The 21,195-nt window shown below is 42.8% G+C and overlaps 1 protein-coding gene across 1 annotated transcript in view; it reads right to left on the bottom strand.

Annotated features, from left to right (window-relative positions):
- Positions 1–21,195, bottom strand: part of LOC110500825 (protein Shroom4) — a 90,002-nt gene that overhangs the window by 52,511 nt on the left and 16,296 nt on the right. Inside the window, exon 2 of the mRNA XM_036956504.1 lies at positions 14,670–14,821. Coding sequence (XP_036812399.1) covers positions 14,670–14,821 — 152 coding nt within the window. The remainder of the gene's footprint in view (positions 1–14,669; positions 14,822–21,195) is intronic.

Raw genomic sequence — 21,195 nt, 5'->3', positions numbered from 1 at the left:
GTACACCAACATTACGAGGGTTAAGGTGAACCATGAATAAGACAAGATGACGCCGATAGACATGGTCGCCTGGTTCCTGGCTACTAAGCAACTTTACACTCTTCTTTTTTGTTGTTATTTCTAACATTATTAGCTCAAATGTTTTTGGCATTATTACATACAGCCGAAAATAACTTCTGGATATTAGAACAGCGGCTACTCACCAGCAGTTTGATCAAAAAATACGACTTTCCTGAATTGGATCCTTTGTTCGTACCTTCCAAGGCAATTCCACTTATCCCAGAGGCTGCTCCAAGACGGCGCCAGCAGAGAAGAGTTAATCGGAGTGGACTTTTAGTCTGATTCAGGAGGCGGCAAACTATCTAACCCCTTCCAAGCTTATTGATCGCTAACGTTCAGTCCATGGACAATAAAGTAGACGAGCTCAAGGCGAGGTTCTCCTTCCAGACAGATATCAGGGACTGGAAAACTCTGTTTCACGGAATCATGGCTCTATCTGGATATCCTGTCAATGTCCATACAGCCAGCTGGGGTCTCAGTACATCGTTTAGACAGGAATAAAGAACTCTCCAGGAAGAAGAAAGGCAGAGGTGTATGTTGCACGATTAACTACTCATGGTGTGATTGTGGTAACGTGATTCGTTTCAGGAAACTAGGCATATGTCACGCATCACTACTTCACAGGAGAGGCATTTGGATGAATGTGTTTTTTGGTGGAAATGCCTTCTAGAACATGTGAACTTTCATGTTCCTTGATAACAATCTTGTACACCATCTGTAAATACAAATAACATAGTTAAATTACGAGTTGGTTTAGCCAGGGAAAAAGTCAGAAACCTTCCCGCTAGAAATGATTGGCTGAGATAATGGATGGGCTGGGCATGCCACGAGATGAGTTTGGATTGTTCTGCCATGTAGCATGTTTCTGCCTATAACATTAGCTTGTCAGTATGTATAGGTAATCCTAATGTGGCTTTTTTGAAAGATATAACGTAGTAGAATTACATAATGTACTGACAAATCATATTTAAAAAATAATCACTCTAAAATGGTTAAATATCACCCCCCCAAACACAGTAAATAAGTACAAAAAAATATTCATATTCATGAAATCACAAGTGCAATATTGCAAAACACAGTTTAGCCTTTTGTTAAACCACCTGTCCTGTCAGATTTTGAAATTATGCTTTACAGCGAAAGCAATCCAAGCGTTTGTGCAAGTTTATCGATAGCCTAGCATAGCATTATGTACCCTTACATCAGGAAGCTTGGTCACGAAAATCAGAAAAGCAATCAAATTAACCGTTTACCTTTGATGATCTTCGGATGTTTTCACTCACGAGACTCTCAGTTACACAACAAATGTTCCTTTTGTTCCATAAAGATTATTTTTATACCCGAAATACCTCCGTTTGTTTGTGGCGTTATGTTCAGAAATCCACAGGAAAGAGCAGTCACGACAACGCAGACGGAAATACCAAATAGTCTTCATAATGTCCACAGAAACATGTCAAACGTTTTTTATAATCATTCCTCAGGTTGTTTTTAAAATATATATTTGATAAAATATCAACCGAGTGTGTAGGTTTTTCAATAACAGCAGGAGGAGCAATGGCGGCTTTACTCTGTAGCGCAAAAACTCACTAAAAGCCTGAAACTATGTCTAAAGACCGTTGACACCTTAGGGAAGCCAGAGAAAAAGGAATCTGGTTGATATCCCTTTAAATGAAGGTTAGGCATGCATAGGAACAGAAGGGTTTCAAAAACAGGGGCACTTCCTGATTGGATTTTCCTCAGGTTTTAGCCTGCAATATCAGTTCTGTTTAATAACTCACAGACAAAATGTTGACAGTTTTGGAAACTTTAGTGTTTTCTATCCTAATCTGTCAATTATATGCATATTCTAGCATCTGGTCCTGAGAAATAGGCCGTTTACTTTCGGAACGTTATTTTTACAAACATAAAAATAGTGCCCCCTAGCTTCAAGAGGTGAACTTGTAAATAATGATCTTGTTGTGAGTTTATTTTCCTGTAAAAATTAAAGACAAATGAGCAATTGTGAAGATGCCAGCTATATGAAATGGCCATTATTTAAACTGGTTAGCCAGCTAACATAACATTAGAGAGCTAGCTAACAACCTAGAAACGAACCAAAACATTGTTTAGAAAGTTGCTTTTAGTTGCCGGGATTGTAGGATTGACATGCATTACCAGTCAAAAGTTTGGAAACAATTACTCAGAATAATAGTGAAGACATCAAAACTATGAAATAATGTAGTAACCATAAGTGTTAAATCAAAAAAATCGTATATATTTGAGATTCTTCAAAGTAGCCAACCTTTGCCTTGATGACAGCTTTGCACACTCTTGGCAATCTCAACCAGCTTTACATGGAATGCTTTTCCAACCGTCTTGAAGGAGTTCCCACATATCCTGAGCACTTGTTGGCTTCTTTTCCTTCACTCTGCAGTACAACTCATCCAAACCATCCCAATTGAGTTGAGTTCGGGTGATTGTGGAGGCCAGGTCATCTGATGCAGCACTCCATCACTCTCCTTCTTGGTAAAATAGCCCTTACACATCCTGGAAGTGTGTTGGGTCATTGTCCGGTTGAAATAAAAAAAATGATATTCCCACTAAGCGCAAACCAGATGGGATGGCGTATCGCTGCAGAATGCTGCGGTAGCCATGCCGGTTAAGTGAGACTTGAATTCAAAATAAATCACGACATTGTCACCAGCAAAGCACCCCCACACCATCACACCTTCTACTCCATGCTTCACGGTGGGAAGAACAAATCATCTGTTCACCTATATTACGTCTCACAAAGACACAGCAGTTGGAACCAAAAATCGTGCATTTGGACTCATCAGACCAAAGCACAGATTTCCACCGGTCTAATGTCCTTTGCTCGTGTTTCTGACCTTGAAGTAACGATGGACTGTCGTTTCTGTTTGCTTATTTGAGCTGTTCTTGACATAATCTGGACTTGGTCTTTCACCAAATGGTGCTATCTTCTGTATACAACCTCTACCTTGTCAAAACACAACTGTTTGGAAATAATGCATTAAGAAGGAAAGAAATTCCACAAATTCACTTTTAACAAGGCACACCTGTTAATTGAAATGCATTCCAGGTGATTACCTCATCAAATCAAACTATTAGTTACATACACATGGTTGTTAATGTTATTGCTAGTGTAGCGAAATGCTTGTGCTTCTAGTTCCGCCAGTGCAGCAATATCTAACAAGTAATATCTAACAGTTCCACAACAAATTCATAAGTACGATCTAAATACGAAATGGAATAAGAATATATAAAATATATGGATAAGCAATGTCAGAGCGGCATAGGCTAAGATGCAATTTATAGTATAGAATACGTTATATGCATATGAGATGAGTAATGCAAGATATGTAAACATTATTAAAGTAACGAGTGTTCCATTTATTAAAGTGACCAAGGCGACGAAGACGTGGATGTCAATTAACTTAGGGCTAGGCCACTTTTTTCTCCACTTCCTGTCTGAATGATGTGCCCAAAGTAAACTGAATGTAGCTCAGGCCCAGAAGCCATGATATGCATATAATTGGTACCATTGGAAAGAAAACTTTGAAGTTTGTAGAAATGTTAAGATAATGTAGGAGAATGTAGGACATTTAATTTTTTTGAGACCCTCTTAGATATGCAAGAGAAAAGTCATATTGAGAATTAGATCCCTGGATGCAATTCATATGGCTTCCACGTGGTGTCAGCAGCCTATGTTCAAGGTTTCAGGCTTGTAACTTCAAAAATGAGTAAGAAATATCAGTCTTAGCAGAAGGACACAGTCTTGGAAATTTGTGTTTGTGCGCGCCATGAAGAAATTACACACATGCTAAAATCGGTTTCCTATTGAACATACTTCTTTCCGTAAGAAATATTATAGTTTGATTACATTTTAGGGTATCTGAGAAGTAAATAAAAACATTTTTTGACTTGTTGAAACAAAGTTTAGGGGTAGATCTTCCGATTCTTTTCTCTGCATGTTGAATGAGTGGATTACTAAAACCAATGGTGCCAACTAAACTGTATTTTTGGGATGTAAAGAAGGATTTTATCTTACAAAACAATACTACATGTTATAGCTGGGACTCTTTGGATGACAAATCAGAGTTAGATTTGCAAAAACGAAGTGAATATTTAAATCGTTATTTGTGAATGTATGAAACCTGTGCCGGTGGAAAAATATTTTGATGTGGGGCGCTGTCCTCAAACAATCGCATGGCATGTTTTCGCTGTAATAGCTACTGTTAATCAGACAGTGCAGTTAAATTCTTGTTAATCTAAGTTCAGCTGATATGAGAGACTTATTTGTACATAAATGTTTAAAATCTATAATTATTTGAATTGCGCGCCCTCCAGTTCCACCGGAAGTTGTTCCGCTAGCGGGAGCGCTAGCGGGATCCCTAGCTCTAAGGAGGGGTTGGGCTAACCTCTCTGGGGTAGGCAGGACGCATGCGTCCCACATGGCCAATAGCCGGGGGAAATGCAGAGCGCAAAATTTAAATACATTTCTATAAAAATCTAACTTTCATTAAATTACACATGCAAGATAGCAAAAAAAGGCTTTTCGGCAAAAGCATAAGATGCTATTATCTGATGATAGCACAACAGTAAACAATGAGAGAGTAGCATATTTCAACTAAGCAGGCGCGACACAAAACGCAGAAATAAAAATATAATTCATGCCTTACCTTTGACGAGCTTCTTTTGTTGGCACTACCATATGTCTCATAAACATCACAAATGGTCCTTTTGTTCGATTAATTCCGTCAATATATATCCAAAGTGTCAATTTATTTGGCGCGTTTGATCCAGAAAAACACAGCTTCCAACTTACGCAACGTCGCTACAAAATATCTTAAAAGTTACCTGTAAACTTTGCCAAAACATTTCAAACTGCTTTTGTAATACAACTTTAGGTATTTCTAAACGTATATAAATCGATCAAATTGAAGATGGGATGATCTGTGTTTAATACTGGAGCAAAACAAACTGACGCTACTTTTCTGGCTACGCGCCTCTATCAAAAGGTACCCATGAAGTGACTGTCGTTCTGAGCTATTGTCAAGTTCTGACCATCTGTGTGTTTTCCTTGTTTTAGTGTTGGTCAGGACGTGAGCTGGGTGGGCATTCTATGTTGTGTGTCTGGTTTGTCTATTTCTGTGTTTGGCCTGATATGGTTCTCAATCAGAGGCAGGTGTTAGTCATTGTCTCTGATTGGGAACCATATTTAGGTAGCCTGTTTTGTGTTGGGTTTTGTGGGTGATTGTTCCTGTCTTCGTGTTTGCACCAGATAGGGCTGTTTCAGTTTTCACATTTCATTATTTTGTAGTTTCTTCATGTATAGTTTTTTCCTTCATTAAAATATCATGAATCATCATCACGCTGCATTTTGGTCCGATCCTTGTTCCACTTCTTCATCAGAGGAGGAGATAGAAGAGAATCGTTACAGAATCACCCACCACAACAGGACCAAGCAGCATGTCAACAGGCAGGAGCAGCAGGAGAAGCAACAGCGGCAGCAGGAGATACATAATAAGGAATTCTGGACATGGGAGGAAATCCTCGACGGGAGAGGACCCTGGGCTAAACCAGGGGAGTGTAGCCTCCCCAAGGTGCAGCAGGAGAGGAGGCAACAGGAGCAGCCCAAAGAGGAGTACAGTATGGACTATACTTCTTGGGAGGAGATGGACAGGTGGGCGGTCGACCCAGGGAGAGTGCCGGAGCCCGCCTGGGATTCGATGGAGCAGTGCGCGGAGGGTTATCGGAGAATGAGGTTGGCGAAGCAAACACGGCGGCGCGGAAGGAAGCCCAAGAGTCAGCCCCAAAAATGTATTGGGGGGGGCTCAGGGAGAGTGTGGCAGAGTCAGGAGTCAGACCTGAGCCAACTCACCCTGTTTATCGTGAGGAGCCAAGGAGGAGACCAGAACCAGAGCCGGTGTTGGAGGTGAGCGAAGCAGAGACTGTGAAGGAGTTAATGGGGAAATTGGAGGAGAGAGAAATGAGGGAGTTGCTGTGTTGGTGCGTTAAGCATGGAATTCGCCCGACGGAGCGTGTCGGGGATTTGATGGCACCTGGGTCAGCGATTCATACTCGTCCTGAGGTGCGTGGTAGTCGGCTGGTGAAGATGGTGCCAGCCTTACACACCAGGCCTCCTGTGCACCTCCCTAACTTTGCACGTCCTGTGCCAGCCCTGCTCTCAAGATCTCCAGTACGCCTTCACGGTCTAGCCCATCCTGTGCCACCTCCACACACCAGCCCTCCGGTGGCAGCTTCCCGCACCAGGCTTCCTGTGCGTGTCCTCGGCCCAGTACCACCAGTGCCAGCACCACGCATCAGGTCTACAGTGCGCCTCGCCTCTCCAGCGCTGCCGGAGCCTTTCTCCTCTCCTGCGCTGTCGGAGTCTCCCGCCTGTTCAGCGCTGCCAGAGCCTTCCTCCTCTACAGCGCTGTTGGAATCTCCCGCCTGTTCAGCGCAGCCAGAGCTGCCAGTCTACATGGAGCAGCCAGAGTTGTCAGCCTGCATGGAGCAGCCAGAGCTGTCAGTCTGCATGAAGCAGCCGGAGATGCCAGTCTGCATGGAGCGGCCAGGGCTGTCAGTCTGCATGGAGCAGCTAGAGATGTCAGTCTGCATGGAGCAGCCAGAGCTGTCAGTCTGCATGGAGCAGCCAGAGCTGTCAGTCTGCATGGAGCAGCCAGAGCTGTCAGTCTGCATGGAGCAGCCAGAGCTGCCAGTCTGCATGGAGCAGCCAGAGCTGCCAGTCTGCATGGATCAGCCAGAGCTGTCAGTCTGCGAGGAGCTGCCAGTCTGCACGGAGCCGCCAGAGCTGCCAGTCTGCGAGAAGCCGCCAGAGCTGTCAGCCTACATGGAGCAGCCAGAGCCGCCAGTCAGCGTGGAGCAGCCAGAGCCGCCGGTCAGCCAGACTCTTCCAGATCTGCCAGTCAGCCAGACTCTTCCAGATCTGCCAGTCAGCCAGACTCTTCCAGATCTGCCAGTCAGCCAGACTCTTCCAGATCTGCCAGTCAGCCAGACTCTTCCAGATCTGCCAGTCAGCCAGACTCTTCCAGATCTGCCAGTCAGCCAGACTCTTCCAGATCTGCCAGTCAGCCAGACTCTTCCAGATCTGCCAGTCAGCCAGACTCTTCCAGATCTGCCAGTCAGCCAGACTCTTCCAGATCTGCCAGTCAGCCAGACTCTTCCAGATCTGCCAGTCAGCCAGACTCTTCCAGTGCCGCCAGTCTGCCCAGCGCCGCCAGTGCCGCCAGTCTGCCCAGAGCCGCCAGTGCCGCCAGTCTGCCCAGCGCCGCCAGTGCCGCCAGTCTGCCCAGCGCCGCCAGTACCGCCAGTCTGCCCAGCACCGACAGTGCCGCCAGTCTGCCCAGCGCCGTCAGTGCCGCCAGTCTGACCAGCGCCGTCAGTGCCGCCAGTCTGACCAGCGCCGTCAGTACCGCCAGTCTGCCCAGTGCCGCCAGTCTGCCCAGTGCCGCCAGTCTGCCCAGTGCCGCCAGTCTGCCCACGCCGCCAGTCTGCCCAGCGCCGCCAGTGCCGTCAGTCTGCCCAGCGCCGCCAGTCTGCCCAGCGCCACCAGTGCCGTCAGTCTGCCCAGCGCCGCCAGTGCAATCAGTCTGCCCAGCGCCGCCAGTCTGCCCAGCGCCGCCAGTACCGCCAGTCTGCCCAGCACCGCCAGTCTGCCCAGCGCCGTCAGTGCCGCCAGTCTGACCAGCGCCGTCAGTACCGCCAGTCTGCCCAGTGCCGCCAGTCTGCCCACGCCGCCAGTCTGCCCAGCGCCGCCAGTGCCGTCAGTCTGCCCAGCGCCGCCAGTCTGCCCAGCGCCACCAGTGCCGTCAGTCTGCCCAGCGCCGCCAGTGCAATCAGTCTGCCCAGCGCCGCCAGTGCCGCCAGTCTGCCCAGCGCCGCCAGTGCCGCCAGTCTGCCCAGCGCCGCAAGTGCCGCCAGTCTGCCAGGATCAGTTAGATCCGCCAGTCAGCCAGGATACGCCAGTCTGCCAGGATCCACCAGTCTGCCAGGATCCGCCAGTCAGCCAGGATCCGCCAGAACTGCCAGTCAGCCGGGATCCGCCAGTCTGCCGGGATCCGCCAGTCTGCCGGGATCCGCCAGTCAGCCGGGATCCGCCAGTCAGCCAGGATCCGCCAGTCAGCCAGGGTCTGCCAGAGCCGCCAGTCGGCCAGGATCCGCCAGTCTGCCAGGATTCGCCAGTCAGCCAGGATCCGCCAGAACTGCCAGTCAGCCGGGATCCGCCAGTCTGCCGGGATCCGCCAGTCAGCCAGGATCCGCCAGTCTGCCAGGATTCGCCAGTCAGCCAGGATCCGCCAGAACTGCCAGTCAGCCGGGATCCGCCAGTCTGCCGGGATCCGCCAGTCTGCCGGGATCCGCCAGTCAGCCGGGATCCGCCAGTCAGCCAGGATCCGCCAGTCAGCCAGGGTCTGCCAGAGCCGCCAGTCGGCCAGGATCCGCCAGTCTGCCAGGATTCGCCAGTCAGCCAGGATCTGCCGGAACCACCAGCCAGCCAGGATCTGCTAGATCCATCAACCTGCCGGAGCTTCCTCTTAGTCCTGAGCTTCCTCTCAGTCCTAAGCTTCCTCTTGAGCTACCCCTCAGTCCGGAGCTGCCCCTCAGTCCGGAGCTGCCCCTCAGTCCAGTGGGGCCCGTTGTTAGGTTTCCGAGGCCAAGGTTAGCGGCGAGGGTCGCCACTCAAGGGACGCTAAAGAGGTGGACTAAGACAATTATGGAGTGGGGTCCACATCCAGCGCCAGAGCCGCCACCGCGGACAGATGCCCACCCAGACCCTCCCCTATAGGTTTAGGTTGTGCGTTCGGAGTCCGCACCTTGGGGGGGGGGGGGGGGGGGTACTGTCACGTTCTGACCATCGTTCGTATGTGTTTTCCTTGTTTTAGTGTTGGTCAGGACGTGAGCTGGGTGGGCATTCTATGTTGTGTGTCTGGTTTGTCTATTTCTGTGTTTGGCCTGATATGGTTCTCAATCAGAGGCAGGTGTTAGTCATTGTCTCTGATTGGGAACCATATTTAGGTAGCCTGTTTTGTGTTGGGTTTTGTGGGTGATTGTTCCTGTCTTCGTGTTTGCACCAGATAGGGCTGTTTCAGTTTTCACATTTCATTATTTTGTAGTTTCTTCATGTATAGTTTTTTCCTTCATTAAAATATCATGAATCATCATCACGCTGCATTTTGGTCCGATCCTTGTTCCACCTCTTCATCAGAGGAGGAGACAGAAGAGAATTGTTATAGCTATGGTACTTCTTCATTACACAAAGGAAAAACCTCAACCAATTTCTACAAACTGGTGACATCCAGTGGAAGCGATAGGAACTGCAAGAAGGTCCTTTAGAAATCTGGATTCCCAATGAACACCCATTGAAAAGAGAGTAACCTCAAAAAAAAAATCTGAATGGTTTGTCCTCGGGGTTTCGCCTGCCAAAAAAGTTCTGTTATACTCACAGACATGATTCAAATGGTTGTGGAAACTTCAGAGTGTTTCCTAACTAAACCTACTAATAATATGCATATCTTAGCTTCTGGGCCGGAGTAGTAGGTAGTTTACTTTGGACATGCTTTTCCTCTGGACGTGAAAATACTGGCACCTATCCCAGAGTAGATAGAAAATTGTGACAAATAAAAAAACTATACCGGTTTCATTTCAGGACCAAAATAAAGTTACCGCTGCGCCATACAGGTTTCAAAATAGTTGGGAGGAGATTTAATGTACCAATTCCATGGAACATAGTCTATGAACTGATACACAAAACGACAATGGATTCAAAAACAAGTTTTTTCAATTTAAATTATTATACACAATTCTTGCAACCAATAGAATGTTTACACACACACATACACTACCGTTCAAAAGTTTGGGGTCAATTAGAAATGTCCTTTTTTTTTAAGATAAGCACATTTGTCTATTAAAATAACATAAAATAGATCAGAAATAAAGTGTAGAAATTGTTAATGTTGTAAATGACTATTGTAGCTAGAAACGGCTGATTTTTTATAGAATATCTACAGAGGCCCAATGTCCTCAACCATTTTACAGTAGCTATTACAGTAAAAGAATACCATGCTATTGTTAAAGGAGAGTGCACAATTATGAACAAACCAATCAGGCACATTTGGGTAGGTTTGATACAACATTTTGAATAGATATGCAGTAGTTCATTGGATCAGTCTAAAACTTTGCACATACACTGTTGTCATTGAGTGGCCAAAGTCTAAATTGCATCTGGGCTAGAATAATTCATTATGGCCTTCGTCTTGCATTTCAAACATGATGGTACAAAAAATGCATGATTTTTCTTTGGATTATCTTTTACCAGACCTAATGTGTTATATTCTCCTACAATCATTTCACATTTCCACTACCATTTCCTTTCAAATAGTATCAATAATATACATATCCTTGCTTCAGGTCCTGAGTTACAGGCAGTTAAATTTAGGTATGTAATTTTAGGTGAAAATTTAAAAAAAGGGTGGATCCTTAAGACGTGTTTAACCTTTCCGCTAGCAGAACCCCTTGACAACATTCCGCTGAAAAGGCAGCGCTCGAAATTCAAAAATATTATTTTGAAATATGTAACTTTCACATTAACAAGTCCAATACTGCAAATGAAAGATAACCATCTTGTTAATCTACCCATCATGTCAGATTTAAAAAATGCTTTATAGCGAAAGCACAACATATGATTATGTTAGTTCATAGCCAAGTCGAAAGAACACAGCCATTTTTCCAGCCAAAGATAGGAGTCACAAAAAAAAGATACAATTAATTATTAACCTTTTATGATCTTCATCAGATCATAGGACATCATGTTACACAATACATGTATGTTTTGTTCAATAATGTGCATATTTATATCCAAAAATCTCAGTTTACATTGGCGTCATACATGCAGTAATGTTTTGATTCCAAAATATCCGGTAATTTTGCAGAAATACTCATAATAAACATTGATAAAAGATACAAGTGTTATTTACAGAATTAAAGATAGACTTCTCCGTAATGCAACAGCTGTGTCAGATTTTAAAAAAACGTAATCAGCATCTGAGAACGGCGCTCAGAGCCCAAAACAGCCAGAGAAATATCCGCCATTTTGGAGTCAACAGAAGTTAGAAATAACACCATAAATATTCACTTACCTTTGATGATCGTCATCAGAAGGCACTACCAGGTCGACAATAAATGACTGATTTGTTCCATAAAGTCCGTAATTTATGTCCAAATAGCGACTTGTTGTTAGCGTGTTCAGCCCAGGCGCAGGCACTTCATCCAGACAAAAACTCAAAAGGTTCTGTTACAGTTCTTCAGAAACATATCAAACGATGTATGGAATCAATCGATAGGATGTTTTTAACATAAAACATCAATGTTCCAACTGGAGAATTCCTTTGTCTTCAGAAAAGCACTGGAACGAGAGGTAACTCTGTCGGGAGCTCTCTGCTATTCATCCAAAAGTGAAAATGCTGCCCCCTATCCCAAAAAGGTTAAGGATGGTATAACTAACTCTACAAATGTATACGTCCCAGTTATCAGATTTACATAGAAACATTTTAAAACTTAGATGATTAAATATGAAAATGACAATATTTTTATATATAAACATTTACCAAGTCATTAAACACGCCACATGAACACAGACATTGAGGCAACGTGATGGAACCGCCCTCCAAGGCCCAGGGCGAGTGCATAAAAAGAACTGCTAATGCAATTTAAATACAGACCAGTACATTACTGGGCTGCTACTGGAGTGTAAAATGGTCAGGAGCTGAACCCTGAATAATCAACCATTGAGACCAAGCAGGCGGAAGGTGTTGAGCCAGACATCACAAATGGTTAGACTGTGCCAGACCAGAAAGCACGGAAAGGTGGCTACATGTTGAAATGGTTGCAATTTAAATACAGACCAGCGTGACCGACAGCGTGAGCATAATGTCACGAAATGGTAAGACCCTGTGAGGCGTCTGTTTCTCAAACTAGACACTAGAATGTACTTGTCATCTTGCGCAGTTGTGCACTGGGGCCTCCCACTCCTCTTTCTATTCTGGTTAGAGCCAGTTTGCGCTGTTCTGCGAAGGGAGAAGTACGGATAGCTCAGATTAGCCATGTAGCCTCAGAGAATAATGTCGACTTATACGCTGTTTCGGTGAGTGAGTTTATAAGGAAGTGTATAGGAGCTGTTGTACCCACGGTACCCTAACCAGAAACTGTGGATAGATGGCAGCATTCTCGCAGAACTGAAATCACCTACCACCGCAAGGTGACTGGGAAAATTGCAGAATACAAACAGTGTAGTCATTTCATACGCAAGGCAATCAAACAAGCAAAATGCCAATAGACTGACGAGTTTCAGAAGTTCTTTGTTTCTGGCCATTTTGAACCTGTAATCAAACCCACAAATGCTGATGCTCCAGATACTCAACTAGTCTAAAGAAGGCCAATTTCTACTTTAATATTGCTACTTTAATCAGAACAACAGTTTTCAGATGTGCTAACATAATTGCAAAAGGGTTTTCTAATCATCAGTTAAGAATTTTAAAATTATAAACTTGGATTAATTGTGTACATGACACTGCAACAAAATGTCCATATAGGGACAATAAAAAGTCAGTAAGTAAGATTAGCTAACACAACGTGCCATTGGGAACACAGGAGTGATGGTTGCTGATTATGGGCCTCTGTACGCCAATGTAGATATTCCATTAAAGTCAGACGTTTTCAGCTACAATAGTCATTTACAACATTAACAATGTCTACACTGTATTTCTGATCAATTATATGTTATTTTAATGGACAATTTTCTTTTGCTTTTCTTTCAGAAACAAGGACATTTCTAAGTGACCCCAAACTTTTGAACGGTAGTGTGTGTGTATATATATATATATATATATATGATACAACCATCCCAGCTCTGCTGATTTTACTGCGATAAGACAGAATCATTAGATCACTTGTTTTGGTACTGCTCAGGAATGGCTGAAAAATATTTACTTGAAACTAACTCTGCAAATAGCACTGCTGGGTTTGAAAAGTCATAGTCAAATCAATCAATAATATAATAACACTTAGTGTTTATCTTTCATTTAAAATCTGTAGAAACTGAGAAAATAAAGGCTTATAACTTTTGTGAAACAGCACAGTGGAAAAATATATGACAAAACTGGATGCGAGGGGTTGAGTGTAGCTGGGACTAAAAACAAACAAAAGATAACTAAGGTCCCCAAGAACAGTGGCCTCCATAATTCTTAAATAGTAGAAGGTTGGAACCAGCAAGACTCTTCCTAGAGCTGGCCACCCGACCAAACTGAGCAATTGGGGGGGGCCTTGTTCAGGGAGGTGACAAAGAACTCAATGGTCATTCTGACAGAGCTCCAGAGTTCCTCTGCGGAGATGGGAGAACCTTCCAGAAGGACAACCATCTCTGCAGCACTCCACCAATCAGGCCTTTATGGTAGTGTATATTTGGACTAATGTTTTAGTTATTATCCTGAAGTCTGAATAGTTATGTAAATAAGGTATTTCAACGTTTACAAAAATGTCTAAAAACCTGTTTTGCTTTGTCATTACAAGGTATTGTGTGTAGATTGAGGAAGAAAATCCCAAATGTAATCCATTTTAGAATAAGACTGTAGCGTAACAAAATGAGGAAAAGTCAAGAGATCTGAATACTTTCCGAATGCATTGTATTTACAAAACAAATAAATGGGGGATTGGAAATCCAGACAATTACACAATCTAGAAGCCACAATCTATCTGAAATATTAAAGCGGATCTGTGTTTGTGATGTCCTGTGCAAAAACATAGGGTATATTAATATTTTTGATTAAAAATACTTATTTTGGTGAAAAATATTAATTGTTGACAACAAACTATATTATACAACATAAATTGGTCAAACCATATTTCATGAGCCATGGGGGTCAATTATTCAATATTCAGACTTAATGTCAACTATAAAATAATGCCTATAATAGTAATACAAAACTGCACTTTGTCAACTGTCTCTCAATGTAGTCTGAACATGTGGGAAACATGGTGGAAGAACCTGGATCATTTGAAATGGAAGAAAACCTTTGCGGGACATTGCACCACGCCCTGCCTGAAAAGGTATTAATTTCAAATATAATATAAAATGACCATAAAATATTAAAATTTGACATAAGTCCTCATTTAACAATGCTTACCTATCTATAAAAACCATTGAAGCAGACCAAAAGCAATGTTTGTAATATTGTTGAGATGAATAAAAATGCTATGCAATTTGCTGGTATGACCCTCTTGACTTCTCAACCGCCTGGTAGAGCTCTGTTAATTCCAAAATAAACATAGTTAAAAAATAAAAATCTTATTTGACTTGTTAGTAATTTTGTAGACAATTTTGTAGACACTCAATCACCAAGTCTGAGGTATTTTACACGCATTTGAAGATAGGATGGGACACACCACAAAAATTACAATTTGGGTGAACCACAAAAATCACAATATGGGTGCATCTCTCACCTCTTGTTACATTTCCCTTATCTGTTCACACACACACACACACACACAATCTCCAGACAATACACTGTCACACATACATATGGTCTGTCAATTCCTACCTGCATACGGTGATCTTTAGTATCCGGTAGGATCCCTTGATGAGTATAAGAGCTTCCTGTCTTGAACCGTAGAGGGCTGATCCGTTTATATTCACCAGTTCATCACCCACTCTCAGCTTCTTACATTGTTCTGCCTTACCACCTTCCTCGATCTGTAGGGAGAGAGAGGTGGGGGTTAAAAAACATGCATTGCACACACAAACACACACACTGTGTCCTTTCAGGCTACATCTAAAATAGCACCCTAATCCCTATTGTGAACTACTTTTGACCAGGCCCATAAGGGTACCATTCGGATATAGGCCCAGTCCTCCATTCTAAGTAGGTCACTGTCCCTATGGAAACTATGCTCGGTACAAAACATTTTGGAACAAACAGCCAAGTGACAAACATTCTCATTGCTACATTCCGCTTTCTCATTCGGTGGTCATTGAGAGATTCTCCTCTGGTTAGCAGTAAGTACACTACCGTTCAAAAGTTTGGGGTCACTTAGTAAAATGTAAAAAAAATCTATTAAACTAACATTCAATTGATCAGAAATACAGTGTAGACATTGTTAATGTTGTAAATGACTATTGTAGCTGTAAACGGCAGATTTTTTTATGGAATATCTAAATAGACTTAGAGGCCTATTATCAGCAACCATCACTCCTGTGTTTCAATGGCACGTTGTGTTGTCTAATCCAAGTTTATCATTTTACAAGGCTAATTGATCATTACAAAACCCTTTTGCAATTACATTAGTACAGCTGAAAACTGTTGTTCTGATTAAATAAGCAATAAAACTGACCTTCTTTAGACTAGTTGAGAATCTGGAGCATCAGCATTTATAGGTTTGATACAGGCTCAAAATGGCCAGAAGCAAAGCCTTTCTTCTGAAACCCATTAAATTAATTAAAGGCTATTCCATGCGAGAAATTGCCAAGAAACTGAAGATCTCGTACAAAGCTGTGTACTACTCCCTTCACAGAACAGTCCAAACTGTCTCTAACCAGAATAGAAAAAGGAGTGAGAGGCCCCGGTGCACAACTGAGCAAGAGGACTAGTACATTAGAGTGTCTAGGTTGAGAATCATAAGCCTCACAAGTCCTCAACTGGCAGCTTCTTTAAATAGTACCCGCAAAACTCCAGTCTTAATGTCAACAGTGAAGGGGCGACTCCGGGATGCTGGCCTTCAATCTACACACACACCCCATAATTAAATATAAAAAAGTTTTGAAAAAAACAAATATTATTTTACTAGGGAAGTCAGTTAAGAACAAATTCATATTTTCAATGACGGTGGGTTAACTGCCTATTCAGGGGCAGATGGACAGATTTGTACCTTGTCAGCTCAGGGGTTTGAACTTGCAACCTTCCGGTAACTAGTCCAATGCTCTAACCCCTAGGCTACCCTGCTGCCCATATCACATACAGTGGGGCAAAAAAGTATTTAGTTAGACACCAATTGTGCAAGTTCTCCCACTTAAAAAGATGAGAGAGGCCTGTAATTTTCATCATAGGTACACTTCAACTATGACAGACAAAATGAGAAAAAAAATCCAGAAAATCACGTTGTAGGATTTCTAATGAATTTATTAGCAAATTGTGGTGGAAAATAACTTTTGTTATCTCAATACTTTGTTATATACCCTTTGTTGGCAACGACAGAGGTCAAAGTTTTCTGTAAGTCTTCACAAGGTTTTCACACACTGTTGCTGGTATTTTAGCCCATTCCTCCATACAGATCTCCTCTAGAGCAGTGATGTTTTGGGGCTGTTGCTGGGCAACACTGACTTTCAACTCCCTCCAAAGATTTTCTATGGGGTTGAGATCTGGAGACTGGCTAGGCCACTCCAGCACCTTGAAATGCTTCTTATGAAGCCACTCCTTCGTTGCCTGGGCGGTGTGTTTGGGATCATTGTCATGCTGAAAGACCCAGCCACGTTTCCTCTTCAAAGCCCTTGCTGATGGAAGTAGGTTTTCACTCAAAATCTCACGATACATGGCCCCATTCATTCTTTCCTTCACACGGATCAGTCGTCCTGGTCCCGTTGCAGAAAAACATCCCCAAAGCATGATGTTTCCACCCCCATGCTTCACAGTAGGTATGGTGTTCTTTGGATGCAACTCAGCATTCTTTGTCCTCCAAACACAACGAGTTGAGTTACCAAAAAGTTATATTTTGGTTTCATCTGACCATCTGACATTCTCCCAATCTTCTTCTGGATCATCCAAATGCTCTCTAGCAAACTTCAGACGGGCCTGGACATGTACTGGCTTAAGCAGGGGGACACGTCTGGCACTGCAGGATTTGAGTCCCTGGCGGCGTAATGCATTACTGATGGTAGGCTTTGTTACTTTGGTCCCAGCTCTCTGCAGGTCATTAACTAGGTCCCCCCGTGTAGTTCTGGGATTTTTGCTCACCGTTCTTGTGATAATTTTGACCCCACGGGGTGAGATCTTGCGTGGAGCCCCAGATCGAGGGAGATTACCAGTGGTCTTGTATGTCTTCCATTTCCTAATAATTGCTCCCACAGTTGATTTCTTCAAACCAAGCTGCTTACCTATTGCAGATTCAGTCTTTCTAGCCTAGTGCAGGTCTACAATTTTGTTTCTAGTGTCCTATGACAGCTCTTTGGTCTTGACCATAGTGGAGTTTGGAGTGTGACTGTTTGAGGTTGTGAACAGGTGTCTTTTATACTGATAACAAGTTCAAACAGGTGCCATTAATACAGGTAACGAGTGGAGGACAGAGGAGCCTCTTAAAGAAGAAGTTACAGGTCTGTGAGAGCCAGAAATCTTGCTTGTTTGTAGGTGACCAAGTATTTATTTTCCACCATAATTTGCAAATAAATTCATTAAAAATCCTACAATGTGATTTTCTGGATTTTTTTTCTCATTTTGTCTGTCAGAGTTGAAGTGTACCTATGATAAAAAAGATGAGAGAGGCCTATGATTTTCAAGTGGGAGAACTTGCACAATTAGTGGCTGACTAAATACTTTTTTGCCCCACTGTAAGTGTTCAGACCCTTTACTCAGTACTTTGAAGGCCCTTTGTCAGAGATTACAGCCAAGTCTTCTTGGGTATGAAGCTACAAGCTTGGCACATTTGTGGAGTTTCTCCCAATCTTCTCTGCAGATACTTTCAAGCTCTCAGGTTGGATTGGGAGAGTCACTGCACAGCTATTTTCAGGTCTGTTTGATCGGGTTCATTTAAAGGTCTGTTTGATCGGGTTCAAGTTCAGGCCATGGCTGGGCCACTCAAGGATATTTCAGAGACTACTCCTGCATTGTCTTTGCTATGTGCTCAGTGTTGTTGTCCTTTTGGAAGGTGAACCGTCGCCCTAGTCTGAGGTCCTGAGAGCTCTGGAGCAGATTTCAATCAAGGATCTCTGTAATTTGCTCCATTCATCTTTGCATCGATCCTGACTAGTCTCCCAGTCTCTGCTGCTGAAAAACATCCCCACAGCATGATGCTGCCACCACCATGCTTCACCATAGGGATGGTGCCATGTTTCCTCCAGACATGACGCATGGCATTCAGGCCAAATAGATCAATCTTGGTTTCATCAGACCAGAGAATCTTGTTTCTCAGGTTTGGAGAGTCCTTTAAGTGTCTTTTGGCAAACTCCAAGGGGGCTGTCATGTGCCTTTTTCTGAGTGGCTTCTGTCTGGCCATAAAGGCCTGATTGGTGAAGTGCTGTAGAGATGGTTGTCCATCTGGAATGTTCTCTCATCTCCATATAGCCAGGTGTGTGCCTTTCCAAATAATGTAAAATCAATTGAATTTACCACAGGTGGAAACAAGTTGTAGAAATATCAAGGATGATCAATGGAAACAGGATGCACCTGTGGTCAATTTCGAGTATCATAGCAAAGGTTCTAAATTCTTATGCAAATAAGGTATCAGTTTTTCATTTTATTATTATTTACAAAAAAATTGTCATTATGCGGTATTGTGTGTAGATTTTCGAATAAGGCTGTAACGTAACAAAATGTGGAAAATGTCAAGATATCTGAATACGGTCTGATTTTATGCACGGTCTGATTTTATGGTTGCAATCACACACACACCACGACACCATTCATTTTTCTTGTCCGACTCTGGAGTCCAACCCTGTCAACCCAACCCAACCTAACCTAACCCTGCCCAGCCAAACACACACACACTCCTTGGGTTAACCGTTAATGCTGACGTTACCCCCATAGTGAGAGGCAGTTGAGGTGCGTGTGGCAGGTAGCCTAGCAGTTAGAATATTGGGCCAGTAACCGAAAGGTTGCTGGTTCGAACACCCAAGCCGACATCGTGAACAATCTGCCTGACATGCACTTGAGCAAGGGACTTAAACCTAATTTGCTCCAGGGGCACTGTACTTCTATGGTTGACCCTGTAAAACAACACATTTCACTGCACCTATCCAGTGTAGGTGACAATAAAAACGTGTGTTTTAGGGCTCGGCGGTATACCTTATACCTTATTTTCCTGCGTTGTCTTGGCTGTGTGCTTAGGGTCTTTATCCTGCTGGAAGGTGAAGTCTTAGTGGATTCAAACTTCTTACATTTAAGAATGATGGAGGCAACTGTGTTATTGCTGACTATAAATGCTGCAGACATTGTTTGGTACCCTTCCCCAGATCTGTTCCTCGACACAATCCTGTCTCTGCGCTCTACAGATGATTCCTTCGACCTCATGGCTTGGTTTTTGCTCTGACATGCACTGTCAACTGTAGGACCTTATATAGCCAGGGGTGTGTGTCTTTACAAATAATATCCAATCAATTGAATTGACCACAGGTGGACTCCAATCAACTTGTAGAAACATCAAGGATGAACAATGGAAAAATAAGTTTCATAGCAAAGGGTCTGAATACTTACGTAAATAAGCTGTTTTTATTTTTAATACATTGCAAAAATGTCTAAAAAACAGATTTTGCTTTATCATTAAGGGTATTGTGTGTAGATTGATGAGGAACATTTCTTTTTAATACATTTTAGAATAAGGCTGTAACGGAAACATTTAGAATGTGTGAATAAGTCTGAATATCTTCGGAATGCACTGTATCTAATAGAACTTTCTTCAATGCACAGACCTTGCCTGAGTGGCGCAGTAGTCTAAGACACTGCATCTCAGTGCAAGAGGTGTCACTGCAATACCTGGTTCGAATCCAGCCTGCATCACATTGGCCATGATTGGGAAACCCATAGGGTGGCGCACAATTGGCCCAGTGTTGCCCGGTTTAGGCCGGGGTAGGCCATCATTGCAAATAAGAATTTGTGCTTAACTGACTTACCTAGTTAAATAAAGGTTAAATAAAAATGGAAGCTTCTCTAATGTCAAACATGTAAAGTGTGGCCCTCTACTCTTTTCTAGTTTTACCAACGACCTGCCACTGGCTTTAAACAAAGCATGTGTGTGCATGTATGCTGATGATTCAACCATATACACGTCAGCACTGCAACCACAGCTAATGAAGTCACTGAAACCCTTAACAAAGAGTTAGTTGTTTTGGAATGGGTGGCCAGTAATAAGCTGGTCTTAAACATATCTAAAACTAAAAGCATTGTATTTGGTACAAATCATTCCCTAAATTCTAATCCTCAACTGAATCTGGTAATGAATGACGAGGCTGTTGAGCAAGTAGAGACTAAACTTATTTGTGTTACATTAGATGGCAAACCGTCATGGTAAAGGCATATTGATTCCATGGTTATAAAGATAGAGGTCTTTCTGCTCTGCTTTCTTAACACCACATTCACCCAAACAAATTAGCCTACACGCTAATCGCCAAATGCTTTTGGGAATAGGCAGGAAAAATGTATGGTGATCCACTGAGGCAAAAAGGACAATGTCAGAGTTGAATTAAATAAGAGAAAAACTGTGAAATGGAGAGTTGAAAAAAAAAAGTAGTATTGAGAGATTTGGTGAAGATGTAAAAGAGGATGATAGCAGTGTGTTGTGTGATGATTGTGACACACTATACAAATTCGACTGGAACTTCAAATAGGCCAATGTCACGTCAAGGTAACTGTAATCTACTGTTCAGATGGGTTAAATGGAAATCTGGATACTGACTGTAGGTCTATAACCTCTCAAATAGCCTTAATATTAACGTCTTCAGAATTAAGCATTTCTTGCAGTAAAATGATACACCAAATATAGGGAAACATTTTACTCAGGAACAGGACTGGAGAAATATGAATTACTTATTTTTGCATCTTGAGAGATTGTGAATGTGCAGTTAGCACCTCTACAGACGGTATCTATCTTTATACGCATCATAAAAGCTGATAGTATTTAAAATATGCATCCAAGCCGAACTGAAATCTTATAAAGGTTTCAAGTTTTAATGTCACATGCACAAGAACATTGAAATGCCTTTCTTGCAAGCTCTAAGCCCAACAATGAATCATTAAAAATGTAATACTAAAAATAACAGAGTAGAACAATAACACACTAGATATAAAAATAAATAAGATGAAACATGTTGGGTCGTTGTCACAGCTTTCTATTTCCTTACAACTGGTCAAACTGAAAAAATAATCA

This window comes from Oncorhynchus mykiss, chromosome 21, assembly GCF_013265735.2.
Source record: "Oncorhynchus mykiss isolate Arlee chromosome 21, USDA_OmykA_1.1, whole genome shotgun sequence".
In the NCBI taxonomy this organism is placed as follows: Eukaryota; Metazoa; Chordata; class Actinopteri; order Salmoniformes; family Salmonidae; genus Oncorhynchus; species Oncorhynchus mykiss.
This window is presented reverse-complemented; position numbering and strand designations above follow the sequence as displayed.